The sequence below is a fragment of the Sorex fumeus genome, unplaced genomic scaffold (assembly GCF_029834395.1).
Source record: "Sorex fumeus unplaced genomic scaffold, SorFum_2.1 ptg000125l, whole genome shotgun sequence".
In the NCBI taxonomy this organism is placed as follows: Eukaryota; Metazoa; Chordata; class Mammalia; order Eulipotyphla; family Soricidae; genus Sorex; species Sorex fumeus.
In genome coordinates, this window is record NW_026606182.1 from 5,967,565 (window position 1) to 5,992,550 (window position 24,986).

The 24,986-nt window shown below is 63.9% G+C and overlaps 1 protein-coding gene across 2 annotated transcripts in view; it reads right to left on the reverse strand.

Moving 5' to 3' along the window:
• The window catches only part of SCUBE1 (signal peptide, CUB domain and EGF like domain containing 1), a 60,386-nt gene that overhangs the window by 26,472 nt on the left and 8,928 nt on the right, over window positions 1-24,986 (reverse strand). For both annotated transcript variants that reach the window (XM_056137409.1, XM_056137408.1), the window contains exons 3-4: window positions 19,920-20,048; window positions 7,497-7,631 (exon numbers count right to left, since the gene is read on the reverse strand). In XM_056137409.1, coding sequence (XP_055993384.1) covers window positions 7,497-7,631; window positions 19,920-20,048 — 264 coding nt within the window. The remainder of the gene's footprint in view (window positions 1-7,496; window positions 7,632-19,919; window positions 20,049-24,986) is intronic.

The following is a 24,986-nucleotide window of genomic DNA, read 5'->3' on the forward strand; positions in this document are numbered from 1 at the left end:
GGGTTAGGGGTTGGGGGGCGCAAACGAGGGGCTCTGCTCTCCTGCTGTCTGGGCAGGACCTCACAGGGGACCAAGGCCACCGCGCCTGGCTGGGCAGCTCTGATGCCTCCCTGCAGCTCTGAACACAGGGTGCCCACAGAAGCCCTGCAGGGCAGGTGTGCAGGGGGAGGGGGTGTAGGGGGGAGGGGGTGTGGGCAGGAGGGGGGTAGGTATGCAGGGTTTCCATGCCTGGCCCGGAACCGGTATCTGTGCATGTGTGCACGCGTGCGTGTGTGTGCATGAGCGTGTGCAAGCGTGTGTGCATACATGTGTGCGAGCACGTATGTTCACGCATGTGACTGTGTATGCATGTGTTTCTGTGAGTTTGTCTCTGTGAAAGTGTGTGCATGCGTGTATGAGCACGTGTGTGCATGTGTGTGAGCACGTGTGTGTGTGCGTGTGTGCACGTGCGAGTGTGTGCGTGTCAGTGTGTCCACGCGTGTGTGAGCGTGTGTGCGCATGTGAATGAATGTGTGTGTCTGAGTGTGCAGGTGTGTGTGCACGTTAGGGACGGGTCAGGCGGAGCCCACCACTTCCTCCTGTTTTTTGAGCACCTGCAGCATCTCAGTTACGAGGGCAGATGTGGCCGCCGCTTCCCAGCAGGGAGTTAAGGCCCCCGGAGCAGGTGGCGGGGCCCCCGGGCCCTCTGTGTCGGCGGCAACCCAAGGTGGGGGGTGGTGAGGGGGGAGGCGAGGTCTCCCCCTGCAGTTGGCCCCTGAGCTCACGTGCTGTGGCCCTCGGAATCCTGGGCGCGGGCAGGAGCCCGCGAGGCTGTGTCTGTGACAGTCACTGACCACAGCTCAGGAATCGGCATCGATGCATGCTATGATATGATTTCATATTAAATGAATTATATTAAACGAATTATATTAAATCCTATCATATCAATACTAATAATTAACCAATTTACTTTTTACTTATAATTTATTGTATTATATAGGTATGTTATATATAAATAAAATACTCTTATTTATTGTTAATTAATAATATTTATATTAAATTATATTAAATCAAATTCATATTAAATGAATTATAATTCATATAAATTAAATATAATATGATTTCATATTAAACTGGCGTCGACACACTGATTTCATATTAAAAACCAGGGGCAGCGGGGAGGGCACTAGCCTTGCACGCGGCCAACCTGGGCTTAATCTCTGGAGTCCCACAGGATCCCCTGAGCCCCACCAGGAGTGAGCCCCGAGCATCGCTGGCAGTGTGACCCATAAACCGAAAAATAAAAATAAATGAGAAACGGGGGCAGGGAGACAGCCCAGGGGCTAGGCCGCCGCCGGGCACCTGGTCGACCCAGATCCCACCCCTGGTGCCACATACGGTCCCTGGGGCCCTCCGGAGGGATCCCTGAGCATAGCCAGGTGTGGACCCCAAACCAATAAAACAGTCGCCAAAACCCGCACGTGAGCACTCTTGTTCTCCACATTTAAAACCAGAGACCCTGATGGGACCCTTGCGGGGGGGCTTTGTTGTAGGCGTGCGTGTGTCGGGGGGGCGGCTGAGGGATCCCACAGGGCTGGGTGACACCCTGTCACCGCTTCACCCCCGGGTGCAGTGGAGTGAGAGCCACAAAGCCCCTCTGCCCTGGGGCCCTCGGGTGCATAGGCCTGATCTCCCGCCCTGGGGTCCCTGGGTGGCTGAGGGGCGGCATTTCTGGGACTGGCAGGACCCCAGGGCCGCCCGGAGTGCGAATCACGAACAGAGCCTGTGCCTGTGGCGGCTGGAAGAGCCGAGGACGAACAAGGCCACCACCTCCAGGCAGCTCTCCGGGCAGCCCCTCCACAGAGCACCGAAGTGTGTTTGCTCCTCCCTGAGCACCCAGCTGTGACTCAGTTCCCCCACAGAGGGCGGGGGTGCCCTCTGTGGCCTGCGACTGCTTCCCAGACTCTGTCCATCCCTGGCTCTGCCCGCCTCTCCGCCCACTTCTGCCCGCTCACCACCCTCGGCACGCCCACCGCCTCCTGCCTGCCCCCACCCGGGGCCCAGAACTGTTGGTTCCGGGTCCTTCCCGGCAGCCCTGGACACCGAGACCGGGCGCCGGTCAGGCCAGGCCGCCTGCCCGCTCGAAGCTAATTGGATTAGGCGCGACCAAATGCAATTATGTGCTGCCAACTCAGACCGAGTGTCTCGGGGTGCCCGGGGTGGGGCTGGGGTGAGGAAAGAGATGCCCGCAGCCTCTTGGCCGGGTCTGAGCAGGGAGGCCCCATGCCCTGTGACCTGAGTGACCCGAGCCCCTCTTCCAGGAAGACCTCCTAGCTTGCACCCACCCTTAAGTTCCTTGACTGGACTGGGGCCTGCTCTGGCCCCCTGGGGCCTGGACCCTCTAGTTGGTGAGGCTGGGGGTCCGCCCCGTAGGTCCACCCTGGTCCACCCAGGTCAGGACGCCCCTGGCTGAATGGGGCCTGGAGCTTGTTCTGTCCCCGCGGGGGTGGCCAGGCACCAAAGGGCCTTACGGGAGAGGTCAGAGAGGATGGGCTGCAGACAGGGGCTCCGCTGGCCCTGAGGCAGTGGGGTCCACTAAAGGCCGCCCCCACTGCTGCTCCCTGGGCCCTGCCCCACCCCTGGGCTCGGCTTTGGGCCAGTAGCACCGCTCCTGCAATTCCCAGACCTGCCACTAGGCGGCGCCATCACCCCACAGGCCTCCTCCAGGCAGCCTGGGCAGAAATCAGGGGAAAGGAGAGAAAGCTTCCAGATCCTTCCGGATCCTTCCAGACAAACAGGGACTGCAGAGGAAAGGGTCACTAAGGCTGCCCCATCACACTTGTCCCCAGGGCCAGGCCCCAGCGAGTGGCACTTCCGGGTCCGGCTGCAGCTGGACACGTCCACTGGGCCTGGGCACTGTGGGCTCGGGAGTGGGCGAGGGGTCCTCTGCCCCGCTCTCCCCCAGGGCCCCGGGACTGTGAGGGGCGTCAGGGGCCGGGGAGGGGGGGGCCCGGGCGGGAGAGGTCCCTGGGCAGGGGCAGGGCTCGGGGCCGGGCACAGGGACACGTGTGGCCCCTGCCCAGCTGCCCTCCCCGACTCTGGGGGTGACAGGAGCTTCCCGCCCGGTTCAGTACGGGACTCGCTGTGACAGACCCCAGGACCCCGCCCGGCAGTGTCCCCGAAGTGCCCTTTAGCCCCGAAGACACCGGCCCAGGAGGTGGGGGGTGTCCCGGGGAGGTGGGGGGGGGGAGTCCCGGGGAGGTGGGGGGGAGTCCCGGGGAGTTAGGGGAGGGGAGGGGTCGTCCTGGGGAGGTGGGGGGGCGTCCCGGGGAGGTGGGGGGGAGTCCTGGGGAGTTAGGGGAGGGGTTGTCCCTGGGAGGTGGGGGGGCGTCCCGGGGAGGTGGGGGGGAGTCCTGGGGAGTTAGGGGAGGGGTCGTCCCGGGGAGGTGGGGGGCGTCCCGGGGAGGTGGGGGGGGGTCCCGGGGAGTTAGGGGAGGGGTCGTCCCGGGGAGGTGGGGGGCGTCCCGGGGAGGTGGGGGGGAGTCCTGGGGAGTTAGGGGAGGGGTCGTCCCGGGGAGGTGGGGGGCGGCCCGGGGAGGTGGGGGGGGAGTCCCGGGGAGTGAGGGGAGGGGTCGTCCTGGGGAGGTGGGGGGCGTGGGGGGGAGGCAGTGGGCTCCCGGCCTGGAGGGGCTCGCCCGCAGGAGCTGTTTATGGGCCGGAGGCTCGTAAAGGCCCCATTTATTGTCCCCTTGGCCGCGGGCGGCCGCTCTGGCAGCGGCCGTAAATCTGCGGCTAAATGAATCGTTTCTCTGACCGGCCGCGGCCGCGGGGCTGCCCACGCGCTGGCCTCCTGCGTCTCTGGCCCGGCCGACTCCTGGGGCGGGGGGGGGGGCAGCGCCGCCCCCACTCTGGGGCCTGTGGGGGATCCCGGAGCCCGCCCCGCCCCCCGCCCATGGCCCTGACCCCCAGCGGCACAGACCCCCTCGGCCCAGCCGCCCCAGGGCCCAGCGCCCAAGGGCACGTGTCCATTGTCCTCTCCCCACAAATGGGCACAAGGACGTGGAGGGGGCAGGGGGCGGGGCCGAGGGGCCGCTCTGCCATGGGGTCTCGTCTCCCGGCTCCCCCAACAGGAGGCGCCCCCTGTGCTCTGGGCCTGGCCTCTGCCGTCGGCCAGCCTCTGGTCACTCCGGTCACCTCCGGTCATCACACCTCTTATCACTCACCTCCCGTCACTCACCTCCTCCTGTCCCCTCCTTAGGCACCTTTCTGTCACTCGCCACACCCTCCTCCTCTTATCACCTGCCGTCCTCCTGCCACTTTGCAGACAGACCGTCCCCTCCGTGGCCACCCTGTCCCCTCCGACGCTCTGGTCAGTCTCCTCACTCCCGCCTGTCCCCTCCCATTCTCTTGTCATCTCCTCCCGCGCGCCTCTGTCCCCGCACACCCGCCCTCCGTGGCTGAGCCGTGGGTCTGCCGTGGTCCCTTTGGTCACCGCAGGGACCCTGAGAAGTGCCTGTGACGCCACCAGGTCCCTGGGAAGCAGCCCCGGGGCAGGCCGTTGGTCACCGTCCCCAAGCGGGTGGCGCTGGTCCGGCCCCCACGGTCTGAGGGCGTCAGCGAGGCCTGTGTCTCGCGGGCGGGCAGCTGCCCTCCGGCCCCGGCCCTGTGGCCTGCAGGGAGTGTCCGGCTCGTGGGCTGAGCACGTGCACGGGCCGCCTGGGCCTCACTCCCGAGTCAGAGGAGCCTCCGGACCTCAATGCTGGTTGCGTGAACCCCTGGACAGACCACACATACACACATGCACGCGCACACACGCACACACATGCACTCACACAGGCGCACACACATATGCGTGCTCACAGATGCACACTCACATGTGCACACATGCACTCACACATGTACACACGTGCACGTAACACCACACGTACACATGCACTCACACGTGCACACACACATGCATGCTCACAGTTGCACACACACGCATACATGGGCACACATGCATGTACACACGTGCACATACACATGCACTCATACACGCACACTCACAAGGCACACGTGCACACAATCTACACACATGCACACTAGTACACGCCGCACGCACGAACTCATGCGTTCATACACACGCACACGTATGCACACACATGTACTCACATGCACACACGCGTGTGCACACGCACGCTCACAGATGCACACTCACACATACACACATGCATACGTGGGCACACATGCACCCACTCATGTACGTACACGCTCATACATGCACACACGCCACCCATACACATGCACGCATACACGCGCGCTCACACAAGGCACACGTACACGTGATCTACATACATGCACACTAGTACACGCTGCATGTATGAACTCATGCGTTCATACACATGCCCCCCGCGCGCACACACACACACACATAATGCACGTGTACTCTGTACGTGTGTGGCACACAGCTGCCAGTGTGGACGTGGTCTCCATCTGACAGGGTGCCACTGCAGGGGACGTGGCCGGAGTCTGCGCCCCCTCTGACTGCGTGTGTCCCCTGAGCTGACCCGTCTCCCCCGACAGTGACCCCACGGTGCTGTCTCCTCCGGGGTGGCCTGCCAACAGCCCCACACTAAGTCCAGCAGAATCCTTGGGCAGACTCACGCATGGGCGGGCACCAGGACAGCACCCCACAAGCTCCGAGTTAACCGAACCCCCTAAGAATCGGGAACAAGGGTCTGGAGCTATAGCACAGCAGGGAGGGTGTTTGCCTTGCACGCGGCCGACCCGGGTTCGATTCCCAGCATCCCATATGGTCCCCTGAGCACCACCAGGAGTAACTCCTGAGTGCAGAGCCAGGAGGAACCCCTGTGCATCGCTGGGTGTGACCCAAAAAAGCAAAAAACAAACAAACAAAAAAAAACAAGAATCAGGAACAAAGGCCGGGTGCCTCAGGCTGTCTCCGAGAGACAGGGAGGGGGCATTCTGGAACATTCCCACCAGGCAATGTTGGTCCTGGAGCCTGGTGGAACCCAGAACATCCCAGCACTCGGAATGCAGCCGGGCTCCTGACCGGAGTCTGTGGGGATTTCCAGCTGCCACTGTGGAAGTGCTCCCGGCCTCAGTGCTCGGGAAACGGGCTGTAAACCGTGAACCGTGAGCCCCGGAGGGCCTCATGGGGTGACCGTCACCCCTGCCTGCCCCGTGGATTTGGGGGAGCTGCTGTCCATAACATGACCCCGGGAGCCTCAGGGCCTGGCTGGGGGCTGGTAACCCACCATCTACCCGGGCATCAAACCGGCCCGGAAGTCCCCACCGGCTCTGGCCGCTCCCGGGGCCCCAGACTCAGCACAGAGCAGCTGTCACGGGACAGGGCACCACAGGGTCAGCAGACGGCCTGGGCTGGCCCTGCAGGGTGGACGCCCCCTAAGGGCAGGCATGGCGCGCTGGCAGCTGGGCTCGGGAAGGAACGGCCCTGCTCGCGAGTGTCCTGGTGGACGGACTCCTGCCCGCCTGCCCCCGGGTCGGGCCTGAGCTGCGAGTGGCTTGCTGCCGGTCTGGGGGTGGCCTGGCCCTCGCCGCCTGCTTTCTCCAGGGGAGAAACGTCCGCCCCAAGCGCCGCGTGGCGTGGACATGCTCACTTTCCTGGTCCCAGCTCAGAGAGGCTGAGTGGCTTCCGAGGGTCACACAGCAGAAGCTGAGCAGTCCCAGCCCCGCTGGGCGGGCAGCATGGGGGATGGGGACCGACGGGCAGGCCGTGCTGGCCATGGAGGGTCTCAAGGTCGAGCGAGCAAGGCCTGGAAGCCCCTTCTCGCTCCTGCCTGCCACGGGGACAGAATCAAGTCCTGGCTGGGGGTTGGGGAGGCAGAGACGGGCAGAGACCGGCAGGGGAGGGGCGGGCTCCCGCAGCGCGTGTGAACTCCGGAGGAGAGGAGTCCACGGGGCCGGGGCCATGGGCAGCAGCTGCGAGTGAGACCCCCCTCACCTGCCCCCCAGCCTGGCCGGGCCCGGGGGGGGCACAGGCCCCACTTCCGCTGGTGCCTGGGAAGACCGAGCCCCGTGGCCTGGTTTCCCCACCAGGAGCCCGGCTGACCCCGGCTGACCCCACCCCTGCATCCGGCCCCCGATAATCAGAACCAGCCGGCGGGGGGCGGGGGGCGGGCTCCACGGAGCTGCCGGCGACCGAGGGGTCACGTGGGCGATCCCAGGCAGCTGGGGGGCCCTCTGGGAGGCCTCTCGGGCACACCGTGGGGGGGTCTCGGCACTGGAGCCCCCTCGGAGACGCGTCCCTCCCATGGCACCGGGCAGTTGCCACGTCCACCCTCAGGGGCACAGAGAGGACGCGTGGGGGGATGCGGCTTCGAGCCGTTCCACACAGCCGGGGGCCAGCAACGGCGCGGGAGCCGGCCACAGTGCTCGTGAGTCTCACGGGACAGACTCGAAAGCCGGGGCCACGGGGAGATGGTCCCAGGGTCGAGCCCCGCGGGGACCAGCACCGGGACTGTCCCAGGGCAGGCCAGAGCACGGCACTCACTCACCGTCCGAGCGGTGGATGCAGGTGTGCTGGTTGTCGCTGAGGAAGAAGCCGCCGCGGCACTGGCACTCGTAGCTGCCCATGGCGTTCACGCAGATCTGCTGGCAGCCGCCGTTGTTGTCTTGGCACTCGTCCACGTCTGCGGGGGAAGGCGGGGCTGTGAGCACGCTCAGAGGACCCCCGCGCTCTGGAATGCCGGCAGTGCTCCCTGGAAGGGTCTAGCAACGCCCTCTGGAACGCCTGGCAGTGCTCCCTGGAAGGTTCTAGCCACACCCTCTGGAACCCCCGGCAGGGCTCTCCAGAGGATATCGCCATTCGTCTCTGGATCACCCGGAGCACTCCGCAGAGAGCCTCCGGCAGCAGCCTGGTGGCCATCCGCGGACACACGCCACAGGCCCTCTACGACAAGCCGCCCACCAAGTCACCCCCCAGAGGCGGCCGAGCTCCCAACCCTGCTCCACCGTCCCGGGGCTCCCTGAACGTATCACGTGTATTTGAGCCTCTGGTCCTCACAGCAGCCGGAATACACAGGAAGGCTTCGCTACTGTCATAGATGGGGAAACTGAGGCACGGAGTGGCACATTCAGCTGCCTCCTCTTAGGGGCACCCCACGCCCTCTGCCCTCCCCAGGCCCACCACTCAGTGTCCCGTCCCCCCTGCTCTGTGGCCACTCGCTTTCTGACCCTCCGACAGGCCGGGCGGCTCGCAGGCCTGACCTCTGGCGGCAGGGGCGGGTGCGGCAGGCGGCGGGCAACGGCCCTGGGGGAGCCTGGGTGCGGGGCCCACAGCCCCGAGAGGCCGCTGGCATGGAGCGTGCGCTGGGCTGGAAATGCTTTCTGGACCGCGGCCCCGAGCAGAGCGGGGTGTCGGCAGCACGCTGGCCGGGGCCCTGGGCACACCGACGCGGCCCACACACCGCTCAGCTGGGAGTTCTAATCCGCGCTCACCTTCACACATGCACAGACATGCGTGCAAACATACACACGTGCATACATGCATGTGCACAAACACATGTGCACGTCAATATGTGCATAATAACACGCATGTGCACGCATGTACACACGCACGTGCACATGTGTACACATGCATGTGCAACGTGCACACCCATGTGCAAATACACACGTGCATACATTGCACACATCACATGCCTACACCCACACATGTGCATAAATGTGCACGTGCACACCTCCACCCATGCACACACATGTGCATACATGTACACAGGTTTATGTATACACCCGCATGAGGGCACACACGTGCATACATGCACACGCATGCACACCCCCACACATACATGCATATGTGCGCACAAGTGTGCACACATGTACACGTGCATATACATACTGAGCTGTGGACACATACATACATGCACAGTACACACATGTGCGCACACATGCACACACATGTGCCCCCCTCAAGCACCTGCTCCCCCCAACACCAGTACATGCTCTGTGGCTCGTTCTCTAGAAGTCACCCGGGGTCCCTCATGGGTTCGTTCACTTTGCCCCCGTCCTCTCCTGACCACTCATGTCCACAGCACATGCCCAGGTGGGAGGCTGCCTGGAGGTGGCGTGGTGGGAGCTGCAGGGCCGAGTTGGTGGCAGAGGACGAGGCTGGGATGGAGACAGACACCAGGAGACCCAGGCTCCATCCCTGGCACCCCACGAGTCAGCCCCGAGCACAGAGCCGGGAGTCAGCCCCGAGCACAGAGCCAGGAGTCAGCCCCGAGCACAGAGCCGGGGGTAAGCCCCGAGCACAGAGCCAGGAGTCAGCCCCGAGCACAGAGCCAGGAGTCAGCCCCGAGCACAGAGCCAGGAGTCAGCCCCGAGCACAGAGCCGGGAATCAGCCCCGAGCACAGAGCCGGGAGTCAGCCCCGAGCACAGAGCCAGGAGTCAGCCCCGAGCACAGAGCCAGGAGTCAGCCCCGAGCACAGAGCCGGGGGTAAGCCCCAAGCACAGAGCCAGGAGTCAGCCCCGAGCACAGAGCCGGGAGTCAGCCCTGAGCACAGAGCCGGGAGTCAGCCCTGAGCACTGCCAAGTGTGGCCCCAGCACTTCCAGCCCCCCCTTTATAAAAAGTCCCGGGAATGTGGTGCCCCCGTCTCTAGGCTGAATGCGGCTCCCCGGGACCCTGACCCGGTGTGGGACCCCGAGCCCTCTCCCCTCCATCCTGAGGGCGAAGGGGCCGACCTTGGCCCAGCCTGAGCCTCACCGCGCCGGCACGTCTGTCTGCAGTCTGGGGGGGGGGGGGGAGGCCTGCAGGCAGTTGGGATCCTTCGTCTTTATTCATGACCCCACAGAATGTTCCGGAAGGCAGGGCGCTCCTGCCACAGGGACTCCATCACAAAGCAGAGGCGGCACCTGGGGCCGGGCCTCCCAGGACTCCCCAATTGGCGACAGAGCTGGTAGGAAGGCCCTGGGGGCGCTGGGGGCTGCGACTCCCCTGGGCTCCCCCCGCACAGAAAGTATCTTTGTGCCACGCGCGGCCGGGCCTTGACTCTGGGGTGGGGCCGGGGGGCCTCTCGGGAACAGGCCCCTCCTGTGTGTGTGGCGGGAAGGCCCGTGGCTGACCGTCCCGGGGGCCGCTCCTGCCCGCAGCCGGCGCCTGCTGGGCACCGAGTCCCGGGCAGCCGTGGCCGGGGGGGGGGGGGCGGGGGCTGGAGACAGGCTGACCGGTCCCCATGCCTGACCCCGACGGCCCAGGCTGCCCGTTCTCCCTGGAAGTGCTGGCCGGAGGGAGCCGGACGGGTCTGGGTGCTGGAGGCTGGGCTCCCGGCTCGTGCCCAGTCCGGCTGAGAGGGCAGAGGGTGGCGCCGGGCATGCTCCAGGGTCTGCCTGGAAGAAGCGGCCTCCGGGCCTGACCGTGAGGGCTGAGGTGCTTTTCTCAGTGGCCTGTGTCCCGCCTGGGCCGGGCACGGGGCTGAGCTGTTATTTATAATCCGGCGCTGGTGGCTTTGCAAGTCTCCGGAACGTTCCACCGTTTGGAACAGCCGCTGCGTTCCGCGGCCCCGCCCGGCTCCCTCGCCGCTGCCCCGGGCCTACTGCGCGCCCGCGGCTCCTCTCGGGGCAGGAAAGCCTCCGGCCCCCGGCGCGGCTCGGGCCAAATTGCATTTGATGAGTTAAGTGCAAATAAATGAGAACCAGATGGACCCGGCCTCGGGAGAGACGCGGCCGAGCCCGGGCCGGCAAGCTGCCAAGCAGGGCACCCCGGCGGCCAGAGGGCAGGCGGGGGGCGCACGGCGGTCCGCCGGGTCGGCTCGGGGCTCCCAAGACCAGGGCAGGAGGCTCGGGCCGGCAAGCCCCCCTCGGGGCGCCCGGAGACCCGGAGCCCCCGGCCCGCGCTGACCTCCTGCCCCTGGGCCCCTGTCCACCGGCAGCCCTTCCTTCCGTCCGGGCCACGACGGGTCCCAGCACCACCAGCCCTGCACCCTCTGAGGCCCGCCCGTCCCCAGGCGGCTGGCTGGTGACCTCGCGGGGGCCACTCAGACCCGCGTTCCCTCCTCTGTGGACCAGGCCCCGGAGGGGCTCGGCAGGCGAGACCCCCGGGCCCCCCCAAACCTACAGGACAAGGACCCAGGGGGCTCCACTGGCACTGTGCCTGGGCCCTGCGGGCATGTGTGTGCGTCTACGTGCGTTAGTGTGTCTGCGTGTGTGCTGCTTCACGAGTATGTGTTGGCGTGTGTATGCATGTCTGCGTGTGTGTTGCTGTGTGTGTCTGGTGGCGTGTGTGTCTGTGTGTTGGCATGCATGTGTCTACGTGTGTATCTCTGTGTGTTGGCATATGTGTGTGTGAGCTGTGTGTATGTGTGTGGTGTGTATCTATGTATGTGTGTCTGTGGTGTGTATGTATGTGTCTGTGTGTGTCTGTGTGGTGTGTGTATGTGTGGGGGGTGTGTCTGTGTGGCGTGTGTGTCTCTGTGTGTGGTGTGTGTTGTCTGTATGTGTGGTGTGTGTCTGTGTGTGTGCTGTGTGTGTCTCTGTGTGTGGTGTGTGTGTGGTGTGTGTGTCTGTGTGTTTGGTGCCTGTGTGCTGTGTGTCTGTGTGTGTGGTGTGTGTGTGTGGTGTGTGTGTCTGTGTGTTTGGTGCCTGTGTGCTGTGTGTCTGTGTGTGTGGTGTGTGTGTGGTGTGTGTGCTGTGTGGTGTGTATGTCTGTGTGTGTGCTGTGTGTGCTGTGTGTGTGGTGTGTGTCTGTGTGTGTGGTGCCTGTGTGATGTGTGTGTTGTGTGTCTGCGTGTGTGGTGTGTGTGGCTGTGTGGCTGTGGAAGAAGCTGCCCCGGGCATCTGCAGGTGTAGGTGCAGGAACATGGGGTGCGCGTGTCCCCCTGTCGGCCCCGTCCCTCGTCCCCCAGCCCCACAGGTGGGGGTGTGTATGTCTGGTCAGGCGGAGGCGCCTCCCTGGCCTCGCACCCGCGACTTGCCCCACGTGCCCCGCAGATGGCGAGAAAGCGCCAGGGAGCTCGGCCACGGCCACGCTTGTGACCATATAAAGTCAGGCTGCGTCCAGCCGTCCTGGCCGCGAACCCACGGGCACAGCGCTGCTGACCACGGTGTGCGGGGGTGTCACGGCGTGCCCGTCTCTGAGCGCCAGGACCCCCGGGGTCCGAGTGCGGGCGGGAGCGGGGCCGAGACCCCGGCCGAGACCCCAGCCAGGTGACGGACGGCGTCCGGGCGGGGCAGCGCGGAGGACACTGGGCGTCCTGTCCCGCCGGGCAGCCAAGCCTCAGGAGAGCCCCGGTGGGGCCTGTCCACTGCACGTGTCCCGAGAGCGGCCGCCTGTGGTGGTCAGTGGCTGGGCCACGGGGGGGCTCTGCCACCTTCCAGGCGACGGGGCAACCGCATGCCCCCTGCCCACAGACGCGAGCTGGCGGGCGCGGGCGTCTGTGCCAGCCTATTTCCAGCCGCGTGCGGTCGGGGGGAGGTGGGTGACAGGCAGCGGTGCCCAGCGGGCGATGGCGACCGGCCACGGCAAACAGGGCGAGCCCGCGGGCCTGGCGGTGTCGGTGTGTGGGGCGGCGGGCCCAGGGTGACCCCTGACGGAGGCCGGGGTGGGCTGGGGACCCCTCGCCCACGGGCCGCGTGTCTCTGCGGCCCTCAGCTCCGTGCCCGCCCGCTCGGGTCCTCTGGGCACCGGGTCCAGCCTTGGCTCGTGCTGCCGCCGGCCCGCGGGGTGCGTCTGCTGGGCCCGGTGCCTGCGGCCGCCGCCGTTTACGGCCTTTCCCGCCCACGGCCGCCTCCCGGCCCACTGGGGGGGCTGACCCTCTGCTCCGGGGCGCGGGACACAGAAACTTCTGTCCAGCCCAGCCCAGCCCAGCCCACAGGGATGCCCGGGGCCTGGGGCCGGCCAGGGAGAGGGGCAGCGGGAGGCCTTGTCCAGGGACAGGCGGCCCTGCTTCCTGGCCGGTCACTTTCCCTGGCGCTGACCCCCACTGGCCGGGGGCAGAGGCAGGGCCTGCATTCACGGTGCCACTAAGGGGCCTTTCTGTGGGGGCTGACACCCAAGTTGAGTGGCAAGGGACAAAGGGGGCGTCAGGGGAAGGGCCCCAGGCGGGAGAGGCCAGAGACCCCCTCAGCACTGCTGTTCCCCCCTATCCGCCAGGGCAGTCGACCCATTTTGGAGCCCACCAGCTCCTCTGTGCCCCAGCACAGAGGGGGAAACTGAGGCACGGGAGGCTGGGAGTTGCTCAAAGTCCCTTTGTGGGCACAGGGAGGCTCCCTTGGGGCCCCGCTGTGACCCGCCCCGGCCCCTGGTCCTGGGGTGGATGCGGGCCACTGCACCCCTCCACAGCCACGGGCATCTCCGGTGGCATCTGAGGACGCGCTCGCAGCCCCACCCGGCAGCCACCGACTCAGGGTTGTGTGAAGTCGAAGCAGAGGGTCTGCCCGGACCCCCCTCCTCGCCCACCTCAGGCTAGCGGGGGGCAGGGACACGATGCCACAGGCAGGCAGGGACTCAGGTTCCGCGCCCAGAACCCTGGCGCTGACGGGTCGCGGCTGACCGCCCCAGCTGCTGAGTTGGACGCCGAGCGGGTCACATTCCCGCAGCAAGAAACGCGTCGTCAGAGACGCCTAAGTTTAAAGACAAATAAACAGGCAGTGCGGCCTGGAGGAGGCTCCGGCCCCACACGTGGCATCCGTCCGGCTGTCCTGGGGGTGGGCGCTGTGCCTCGCTGGCCCGCCGGGGTGTGGAGGAGCCCACGGCCATGGCCACGGCCACCCATGTGTGCAGCCACGCCAGACGGTCCCAACGCCCTCTTCTCCCTCTGACCAGCAACTCCCAGGATCACGCCCCAGCCCTGCCCCTAAGACTCTGCAAGGGCAGATGCGAGCCCGGAGTTGCCCAGGGGGTGGGGGAGGGTGGGAGGGGTACCGAGGTCAGGGAGTGTGGGTACATCCTATCCACGGGGTGCCGTGGGCACTCCCCGCTACAGCCCTTGCTGACCAGTGAGGAAAGCCCCGTCCTCAAGACCCCCCCACGCACCAGGGGTTGGTCCCGGCTTCAAAACCAGGCAGGCGGGCTCCATCCTTGGAGATGCCGACCCCCAGCCCCCAGCCCACGGGCAGCTGCTCTCAAGATGCTCAAGGAAAGATTGAGGGGGACCCCGTGCCGCCCCCCCCACCCATGTCCCGCACAGGTCTCTCACCCCCGGGCCTCACCCCTCCGACCCCTCACCTCTTCGTCCAAGCCACTGCCATGCCCAGGGGTGTCCGTGCTGGAAGCAGACACTCTGAGCCCCTCCAGCCCACCTGAGGCCACTTCAAGCCCCTCATGACCCGGAACATGCTGCCGTCAGAGCCAGAGGCCAAGACGCTCCTCAGCCCGGAACCAAGCGGGAGAACCCACCCTGTGACTTGGGCTCGCAAACGTGTCTGTCACCCTGCACAGCTGATGGCCCTGGTCTGAGAGATGGCCCCCGGACCTTGGCCATGAGTTGGGCATGGAGGTTCGCCGAGCTGAGGGTCTGACCACTGGGCGGTTCCCAGTGTGGTCACCCGTCTATCTGGCCACTGTCCACCCACCGACCTACGAACCCATCCATCCATCCACCCACCCAACCTCCAGCAAATCCCTCCACCCACCTACTCATTGATCAGCCATCCATGGACTACCTACTCACCCACCATCCATTTTTTTTAATTGAACCCCCGTGAGATCCAGTTACAAAGCTTTCATGTTTGAGTTTCGGTCACACAAGCGTCGAACACTTCACCAGTGCACATTTCCACCACAAAATCCCCAGTCTCCCCCCGTCCCATTCCAACCCTTGCCCGGCCTGTGCGGCAGACAATTTCTCCCATACTCTCTCTACTTTATTTATTTTTCCCCCCAGCTTTTTGGGTCGCACCCGGCGATGCTCAGGGGTTCTATCTTCTGGCTCTGCACTCAGGAATCGCTCCTGGTGATGCTCAGGGGACTCTATTTGATGCTGGGAATCGAACCCGGGTCGGCCGTGTGCAAGGCAAACGCCCTCCCCGCTGTGCTATCGCTCCGGCCCCTCTCTCTACTTTGGTTACGTTCGCTATTTCGCCACCAGCCCCATCCGGCATCCATCCTAACCCCACCCTGCGCTGCCTCCCCTCAACTCCCAGCACCCCCAGCCCCCAGCCCCCCGTCCACAGGGAAGTGACTGTCCCTGGCCCCGCGCATGCGCCCATCCGAGACACCTTAGGGCCCAGGTTCCCAGCATGCCGGGGGGGGGGGGGGGGACACATGGGCCCGGGGACTCTCGCGAGGTATAAACGGGGAACAGCCACACGGTTTTCTGCTGACCCCGGCTGCACGTGACTTCTCTTGGTGGGGGAAGGAACATTCTGGAAGCACGTCCCAGATTCCACCCGTGAACGCCACAAGCCGTGTTTTTTCAGCAAGTCAAGGTGAAGGTGAAATCTGGGCCGGGCTGGGGGAGAGTTTGGGGTGGGGGGGTGGCGTCCGGCTGTCCCGGCCAATGGGCTGCAGAGAAGACGGGGCCCGGCCCGGGGGAGCCGGGGGAGCGAGCGGCCCACTGCTGGTTTTGATTTAAGACGAATAAAAGGATCTTTTTCTATTAGCCGAAATATTGCTCGTAAGCCCAACGGCACGGAGTGTGGAATAATATTTTTCGAGCAGGACTGCTGCTATATTCCAAGCAATTACGCCGCGCCGACAAGCCATTTGGGGGCTGAGTGGGGCTCTCATCCCGGTTCCTGTGCCCGCCGGTGTCCCCGGCGGTTAGATTCGAGAATTCCTCAGGACGGATGGCGGCTGGAGAGAAGGTTTGCTCCCGGGGGAGGGGGGCTGCAGACATTCCCGCCCCCAACTGGCTCCAGAGGGAAGGTGAAACTCCAACGTGCTCAAAATCGCGCCGAATGGGGCTGGAGCGATAGCCCAGCGGGGAGGGCGTTGGCCTTGCACGCGGCCAACCCAGGGTTCGATTCCCGGCATCTCATAGGGTCCCCCGAGCACCGCCAGGAGAAATTTCTGAGTGATAAGCCAGAAATAACCGCCCCCCCCCCCCCAGCATCGCTGGGTAAAAAAAAAAAAAAAGGAAATCGCTCCGAAGCCCCAAGTGCCCCTCTCCTCCTGAGCGTGGGATGTCTCCCGGCTGAGAGAGGGGACATGCCCCGGAGGGACCAAGAGGACAAGTGTCCCCAGGCCCTGCTGCTGCCAGGGTCACTGCAGAGTGAGGACGGGCGGAGCTGAGGTTTGCTGAGGCTGAAGCGGTTCCTCCCAGCGCGGGTTCGAGCCCCGGCGGGCAGGCTGTGAACCGCAGTAAGGGGGCGGGCTGGAGTGACTGGGGTACACCTTGCTGGCAGTGCCTGGGGCCCTCCACCTTCTAGAACACATCTAGGAGTGGAGACGGAGGTGTCTCCCTCCCCCTGGCCCCGAGCCCACCTGTCCTCAGCTAAGCAGCCACGCAGGGCGCCAGGTGCAGCTAGGAACAAGACACTTGAGGGGTCACGGCTGGGAGTCGGCCTGGGGAGGGCAGGGTGAGGAGTGGGGTGGGCAGCTGGCACTGCCAGGCTCTGAGTCGAGGTCCCGGCCTGGCCCGCATAGGAGGAAGGACCATGTCCCGGTCAAAGGGTGGGATTTGGTCTCGTGCAAACATCCCTGGGGAGACCCTGCTCTCCCCACCCACAATGTCCCACAGGAGTGCCGTGGCCAAGTGGGACAAGGCTGCACACACACACACACACACACACACACACACACACGTATGTCTGTAGCACTGTCCTCCCGTTGTTCATCGATTCACTCGAGTGGGCACCAGTAACATCTCCATCGTGAGACTTGTTGTTACTGTGTCTGGCATATCGAATACGTCACGGGGAGCTTGCCAGGCTCTGCCGTGCGGGCGAGATACTCTCGGTAGCTTGCCGGGCTCTCCGAGAGGGGCGGAGGAATCGAACCCGGGTCGGCCGCGTGCAAGGCCAACGCCCTACCCTCTGCGCTCTTGCTCCAGCCCACACACATACATACATATATATATTTTTTTTGGGGGGGGTGGAAGGGCACACCGGGTCGTGCTCGGGGCTGACTCCTGGCTCTGCACTCAGGGACCCCTCCTGGAGGGGTTCAGGGGTCAGTTGGAGAGTACCAGGAATTGAGTCCAGGCTGGCTGTGTGCAAGGCGAGGCCTAGCCCTTGTCCTACCTCTCCTGCCTGGAGAGACCGACTTCTTTTAGGTGTTGCTGCGTGGTTTTAAAACACCGAACCGACGCTTCAAGAAGAGGAAGAAAGGCCACCCAGAGGGACAGCTGGGGGCTGGAGCGACAGCACAGCGGGGTAGGGCGTTTGCCTTGCACGCGGCCGACCCGGGTTCGATTCCCAGCATCCCCTAGGGTCCCCCGAGCACCACCAGGAGTCATTCCTGAGTGCAGAGCCAGGAGTAACCACTGAGCATCGCCGGGTGTGACCCAGAAAGAAAATGAAACAAAAGAAGGGATAGCTGGGTTGCCCGCAGGCGGGCGGACAGTAGCTCCTGCTGGACAGACACCCAGTCAACCCACACCAGGTACATGGACACCCACGCAGCTGCCCACACAGCCACCCACAGCCTCCACACAGCTGTCCAGACTGACTTCTATCTTGTTAGTTATTTATTAATTATGATTTTTAGTGCCAGACCCAGCAGTGCTCAGGGAGTACTCCCAGCTCAGTGCTCAGGACCGTCTGGGGTGCCGAGGATGTAACGGGTGTTGGCCATGTGCCAGACGAGTGCCCTCCCCTCTGTGCTCCCTCTGGCCTCTGATCCCGCCTTCCTCAGGGACAACTGAACGACTGTCTGCAGGGCTGTAGCTGAGTCACGGTCATCAACCCCCGAATCCAGGCACGGGGGCTGGAACTGATCTCTCGGGGTCCGCGGGGTGAATGCGGGGCAGCGTGGGTACCCGGGGCCGTGACGTAGTGGGGGGGGGCAGCGCGGGAGGACTGAGGACCGAGCATGCCCGGGCGCTGGGTGGCCAGAGAGCCTTTTCACGGTGGCCACAGAAGCTGCCATGTGTCTGGGGGCCAGTGAGATGGAGCCAAGGGGGGACCCTCACCCCGGTCTGAGCTGCTCTGGACACCCCAGTGGGCACGTGGGGGCCGGTCCCAGGGCGGGCTCCTGGGGTTCTGAGGTCGCCCCCCAGCCCTCTCCATGTCCCTCCGATGAGGGCGGCCAGTGCCCATGCCTCGCACACACTCTGCATCTGCTGACCAGCACCGAGCACTGCGGGCACCCTGGCCATCCTGCCTGGCACCCTGGCCACACTGCCTCTTGTCCCTCAAGACAGGGCAGCTCGGACTCCAGGGATTCTCCCCCTAGCCATCAGCCCAGGTGCTTGAGCTTGGGGAGGGGGAAATAAAGTCTGGGAGCATCCTAACCCCTCCCTCCAAACGCTCTTTAAACGCAAGGCCCCGCCCACCGGAGCCACGCCCCATCTAGGCCACGCCCCACCTAGGCCACGCCCCCAGCTCAAGCTTGCCCTGTGTTTTTCACCCATCCCAGCAACCTTGGGAGATCCAGCCACCTCCTCCTAGGAGGCCCCTCTCCCGACTTAGCCACAAACACCCCCCCTCCTTCCTCACCCTACGCCGGGGTCGCTCCCACAGGCCCCCCTGGGCCTCCACAGCCTGCTGTCCAGACCTCCGTTTCAGCGCTGATTTCGGGGTAATTACACGTTTGCAGATCTGTTTCCCATAACGAGCTCGTCTGAGCTGCAATAGGCATTAAACAAAACCAGACAGGGAGACATCAGCCTCCTGCACCCCGAGGAGGACACGTTCCAGAGCACCGGGGCGGGCGCCGCCGAGGGGGTGCCAAGCCCGGGAGGAGGCACCCCGCGGGGATTCTTCTAGAAACCCAAACACCGGAGTGAGCCTTGAGCCCCCCGTGACTCCCCCTGGGGAAGAAGCTCCAGGGCAGACAACAGAGGGAAAGCTTCACACCTCTTGCTGGTGGGACAGACAGACAAAACGAACCACCCCGGGGCTCAGGCACAGAGTGGCAGCTGGGCCCCGGAGGCTGTGCAGGCTAGCCACACCATACCCCTGCAGCCACCGTCCGGGGGTCCACTGGGGCTTACTCAGTCCTGGGGGGCAGGCCGGAGAAGCTGGGGGAGGCCCCTTGCAGAGCCGGGGTGACCTGCAGCAGATGGTGCACGGCTCTGGGCAGAAGCTGAGCTGCCCCGTCCCGGGAAAGCCCAAACCCCAGCACCGCTATGGCCTCTTTGGGAAACGGCGTGTCCGAGGGGATTTTAGTCCAGTGTGACTCTTTCCTCCAAGAGAGGGGCACCGGCCCAAATGCCAGCCCCCCTGGGTTCAACCTCCACATCCCACCTCGCCCCCACACTGCCTGACCCCCTTGCCCTTGACTTTTGGGCGAAGCCCAGAACTGTTAGATCCAAGCCCCAATAGTGCTGGGACTGCTCTGGGCCCTCCAGCACTACTGGGAAGGCCTCTACTTTAAAAAAAAAAAAAAAAAAAAAAAAAAAAGGGTGGGGAGTCCCTAATCCACGAGGCAAACCCTTGCAAACAGGGCAGCTGGAGCTGAGCCATGGGCGGGGCATGGGGGCGGGGCTGATAGGTGAGCCCGCCCCATAGGCGGAGCATGTGGTTGAGACCTTCCAATAGGCAGGTCTATCCTGTGAATAAACCCGCCCCATGGGCGGGGCCTGCGGATCAGCCCGCCCTTCTGTGGGCGGTGCCTGTGGTTGAGCTCTTCCCCATAGGACAGTGGATGAGCCCGCCCCCCATTGGGCGGAGCCTGAGATGAGCCTGTCCAGTGGGCAGAGCCTAGGCGGGGCCTGTAGCTCAGACCCCTCCCTCCATGGGCGGGGCCTGTAGGCGAGCACTTTCCCCATAGGCGAGGCTGTAGATGAACCCGCCCTGTGGGCGTGGCCTGTGGGTGAGCCCTCCCCCTCGTGGGCGGAGCCTGGGGCAGAGGCTGCAGATGGGGCGTCGCTCAGGACTCACCCAGGCAGTTGTGTCCATCGTGGGCCAGCATGAAGCCGTCAAAGCAGGTGCACCTGTAGTTGCCCGGGATGTTGATGCACTCGTGCACGCAGCCCCCATTGTAGTAGTCGTTCTCGCACTCATCAATATCTGCAAAGGGAGGGGCGTGAGAGCAGCAGCGTTAGGCTGGGGAGCGGAGGAGACGGGGGTCAGGGGTCTCTGCTCATTCAGCTACTCATTCAGCGCATCGCGGGCCCTGGCCCAGGGGTACAGCAGATGTCCAGTGTGTGTGAGGCCCTGAGTCCAACCCCAGCCCCCCTGGCCCGAGCGCTGAGTGCCACAGTCAGACCCAGCAGGACCCTGTTTGAGAACCCGCTGGACACACCCCAGGATGGGCTCCCCGCAGCTGACCCCAGAGCCCTCCGGAGACACGGGGGCTGCAGAGCAAATGAACTCTGCGCGCGACGCAAATGCCAAGGGTCTGGAATGAAGGGACAGTCCCTCCACTCCCCCGGTCTGCGGCCTCCTCAGCGCCAGGGCTGGACTTCTGCCGCATCCGCCCGGCACAACAAAGGCTTCTGTCTCGGAAACAATGGACACCAGCCTCTGCAAAGGTCAGTCTTTTTTGCCGTTTTAAGTCTTTTTTCTCAACATTTCCCGTCAGGGGTCAGAGATCACCGCTGGAGTTCCAGCGGGACGTGAAGCCCTCGGAGGCTGACCGGAACCCACCGGGTTAACATTCAACACGCCGGGCCGCTGGGGCTGCCCCACCCCACCCCACGACCTGCCGTCAGGACCCCTCAACCCGCGGACTCACTCGGTGTTGGGGTCAACTCCAGATCTGCAGAGAAACTGACACCTCCCCAGGCAGTGGCCCAAGTGGGTGGGTGGGGCCCGTAGAGATGCCGGGAGGCCCTGGCAGGGCCCGGGCAGGGAAGGGCTCCATCTGCCCTGCGCCCACACTCTGCCCTCATCCCTATGCACCCCGAAGCCCTGGGCTCGCACAGGAGAGTGGAGACATGCTGGAACCCTGACATTATTAGCAGCCTGGAACCATGACAGAACTCTGGGGGCCGGGCCGTGGCAGGGAGTGACCATCACACCAGAGCTGGGATAGGACAGTTGTGGGGGGGTGTCCCTGGGCACTTTGGGTTGGGGGGGACACACACCATAAGCACTGGCCCCCACCAGCGTCATCATGGTTGTGACCACGTTCCCTGTAGCACTGTCCTCCCATTGTCCATGGATTTGCTCGAGTGGGCACCAGTAAGGTCTCCATTGTGAGACTTGTTGCTACTGTTTGTGGCATATCGAATAAATCATGGGGAGCTTGCCAGGCTCTGTCGTGTGGGCACGATAGTCTTGGTAGCTTGCCGGGCTCTCTCAGAGGGGTGGAGGAATCGAATCCGGGTAGGCCGCGTGCAAGGCAAACGCCCTACTCGCTGTGCTATGGCTCCGGCCCACCACGTTCCCTAAGCTGTAATAATTTCAAAATTAAACAAATTCAAGAAGAGAGAGCGGGCTGGAGCCAGCCACAAGACGGCGGGTAGGGAGGGCATTTACCTTGTCTGCGGCCAAGCCGGGTTTGAGCCCCAGCACCCTGTGTGATCCCCTGAGGAGCACCGCCAGGAGTGATCCCTGAGCATTACCAGGTGTGGTCCCCAAATAAAACAAACAAAAACAAAGAAAAAGAAATCTTGGGGGCTGGAGCAATAGCACAGCAGGAAGGGCGTTTGCCTTGCACGCAGCCAACCTGGGTTCGATTCCCAGCATCCCATATGGTCCCCTGAGCACTTCCAGGAGTAATTCCTGAGTTCAGAGCCAGGAGGAGCCCCCTGTGCGTTGCCGGGTGTCACCCAAAAAGAAAAAAAAGAAGAAGAAGAAGAAGAAGAAAGCTTGACCCTCCCGAGAGGGGCCGAAAGTGCCCTGGCTAGGTGGGTCCTGAGTATGGGCACCCGGGCCCAGAGGGATTTGCCAGGTTGCTGTCAGGTCGGGGGATCTGGCGAGCGTGAGACCAACCTGGTCTTTCCCTCAGCTCCAGCCGCAGTCGCCCCATGCCAGGCAGGAGGACAGAACAAGTGTCCGGGGCAGTGATGACCTCCTGGGGACAGAAGCTCCCCACCCCACCCCTGCAGGTCCTGAGCTCCCAGCTCTGAGGTGACCAGGTGCTGCCGTAGCCTCAAAGTTACAGGGACGGTGAGTCAGGCCTGTGTTGGTGCCCATCAATAGCTCAGCCACACAGCCCCTTCCCCCCGTGCCCACCCTGCAAGAGGCCTCCCCCCATCCCTGGCACACGGGTGGAGCAAGGGCGTGTGGCTGTGCAAGGGACCGGGCACGGAGGTGGCCCCCAGCTCACCCGTGGAGTCCTTGGCATCAGCTGGGCAGAGCCCCAAGCGTGGCGGGGCCTTTGCGTGGTTTCTCCGTCCATCCTGTGCCCTCAGGCGGGCAGACCAAGGCCAGAGAGGGTGTGAGCGGGCCAGAGTGATAGCACAGCAAGAAGGGTGTTTGCCTTGTACGCAACCGACCTCGGTTCGATCCCCGGCATCCCATAGGGTCCCCCGAGCACTGTCAGGAGTAATTCCTGAGTGCAGAGCCAGGAGGAACCCCTGAGCATCGCCGGATATGGCCCAAAAAGCAAAAAAAATAGAGGGTGTGAGCATGGGAGAGACGCTGAGTGACTGAAAGTGTCCCCGTTTGTAGAGATGGAGCGAGGGGCTCCTTACGCCAAAGTCCCCAGAGCCCCGGCCCCCCCCCCACAGACGCTCCCTGCAGGAACAACGGAGCTGGCCTGACTCAGGGGCTCCCCGCCTGCCCCCGGCCACCACGACAGGGCTGCTCCCTCCCCTGTCACTGAGTCAGCTGCTGGGTCACTCCCCCGGCCACCAGCAGCCCGCAACGGCATCCCCTCTCTCTTTTTTGGCTTGCTGGGTCACACCCGGTGATGCTCAGGGGTTCCTCCTGGCTCTGCACTCAGGAATCACTCCTGGCCGGTGCTCAGGGGACCATATGGGATGCTGGGATTCGAACCTGGGTCGGCCGCGTGCAAGGCAAACGCCCTCCCCGCCGTGCTATCGCTCCAGCCCTGGCTTCTATTCTCTCTTTCTCAGACTCGGGGGGAGAGGGGGGCCTGGTCCAGCCTCTGATGCCCAGAACCTCACACTCCGGCAGCCTTGAAGCGGAGAGGGGAAAGGGAGGGGGGAGGTGGGGTGGGCGCGAGTGAGCGATGCCGGCGCTGGCCGCAGTCTCTGGGCTTTTATTCCGTCCACTTCCCTCCCCTTCCTTTCCCTTCCCTTCCCTTCTCTCTGGGCAGGGAACCTGACCCAGACTCCAGGAGGCCGTGGGGGCAGCCAAGTGAGCCCCAGGGGGGACAGGGGGACAGACAGGCGCGGCGAGGGGCCAGGCCACACAGGCTGCCCAGACCCGTTTATTTTCCGAGAGCTCACACCTACCGGAACTTGGGAATGAGGGAGATGTTTTTTGTTTCGTTCTGAGGTCACACCTGGCAGTACCCAGAGGCTAATCCCCAGGGTGCTTTGAGGTCACTCCCAGCAGTGCTCTGGGGACCGCGGGGTGCTGGGAGGGAGCCCGGCCGCTCCGCAGAGCCAGGCCGCAGCCCGTCATCTGTTCCTTTAGTCCTGGACTGTTGGGCATTTTTTTGTTGTCCGGGCGGTGGCTTGGGGTCACTCCTGGCAGCGCTCGGGGGACCGTCCGTGACACTGGGCAGGAAACCAGGGTCGGCTTTGGGCAAAGCAAATGCCTGAACTCCACCTGATCCTTCTGAGGTTGTCTCATTATTATATTATTATTATTATTTGCTTTTTGGGTCACACCCAGCGATGCACAGGGGTTCCTCCTGGCTCTGCACTCAGGAATCACTCCTGGCGGTGCTCAGGGGACCATATGGGATGCTGGGAATCGAATCCGGGTTGGACGCATGCAAGGCAAATGCCCTACCCGCTGTGCTATCGCTCCAGCCCCTGTTTCATCATCATTATTATTATTATTATTATTGGGCTGCAGGGATAGCACAGCAGGTAGGGTGTTTGCCTTGCACGCGGCCGACATGGGTTCGATTCCTCCGCCCCTCTCGGAGAGCCCAGCAAGCTACCAAGAGTATCCCGCCCGCAAAGCAGAGCCTGGCAAGCTCCCCGTGGTGTATTCGAGATGCCAAACACAGTAACAACAAGTCTCACGATGGAGACGTTACTGGTGCCTACTCGAGCAAAACAATGAACAATGGGAGGACAGTGCTACAGTACTATTATTATTATATTTTTTAATGGAAAATTAGTTTGAAAAGCAATGCCAACCTCCAGGAGAGCAGAGAAGACCAGCCCAGAGCCCATCCACGTGGGGCCCTGACAACTCTCACCGCTCACTGTCCCAGCACAGGGACGGCAGGAGACCCTGGGACTGTTACTGGGGGTGGGGGGGGGCCCACTTTCCTCCCGTCACTCAGTGGTTCTTGTATGCCGTGGGACAGGGTCCCTTCTGCTGCGTGTCGTTCGGCCACTGTGAACGCAGGGTCCGGCTTAACTCATTTTCATAAAAGCAGAGCTTGGACTAGGGGTCTCAGAGGGGCGCTCAGCAGCAGGACCTGAGTCCTAATCCTTGGCCTGGGGCTCTGCAGGGAGCCCAGGAGCCCAGGACGGGTGTCCTGGCGCACAAACCCATCAGCCATCAGCTGTTCCCCTTTATCGGTTTCCGGCTAATGACCCTCCCTGGAGGGCGCCAGGCAGGGAGGCAGTGGCTTCGGGAGGGGGGGGGGTATCCCCGTTAGCCTGTGTTTGTAATGACTCCGCGGACCCCGTGGCTGGGGTCTCCCTTCCCCGGGAAAATGCTAGAAGTGGGTCTGGCTAAGGTTAATGATGGGAAAGGTCAAAGGTCAGGCAAAACCAACACACACACACACACACACACACACACACACGCCCTTCTAGTCTTTCCCGTGCCTGAGGGCTCCCACTGACCATGGCTGGGGAGAGAGCGGCCCCTGCTCCCCCCTCCCGCTCGTCACCCCAACCCAGGGGCCAACACCCTCTGGCCCGCGGGGTTCACTTCCCACGCCCCCTCTCTGCCCCTTCCCAC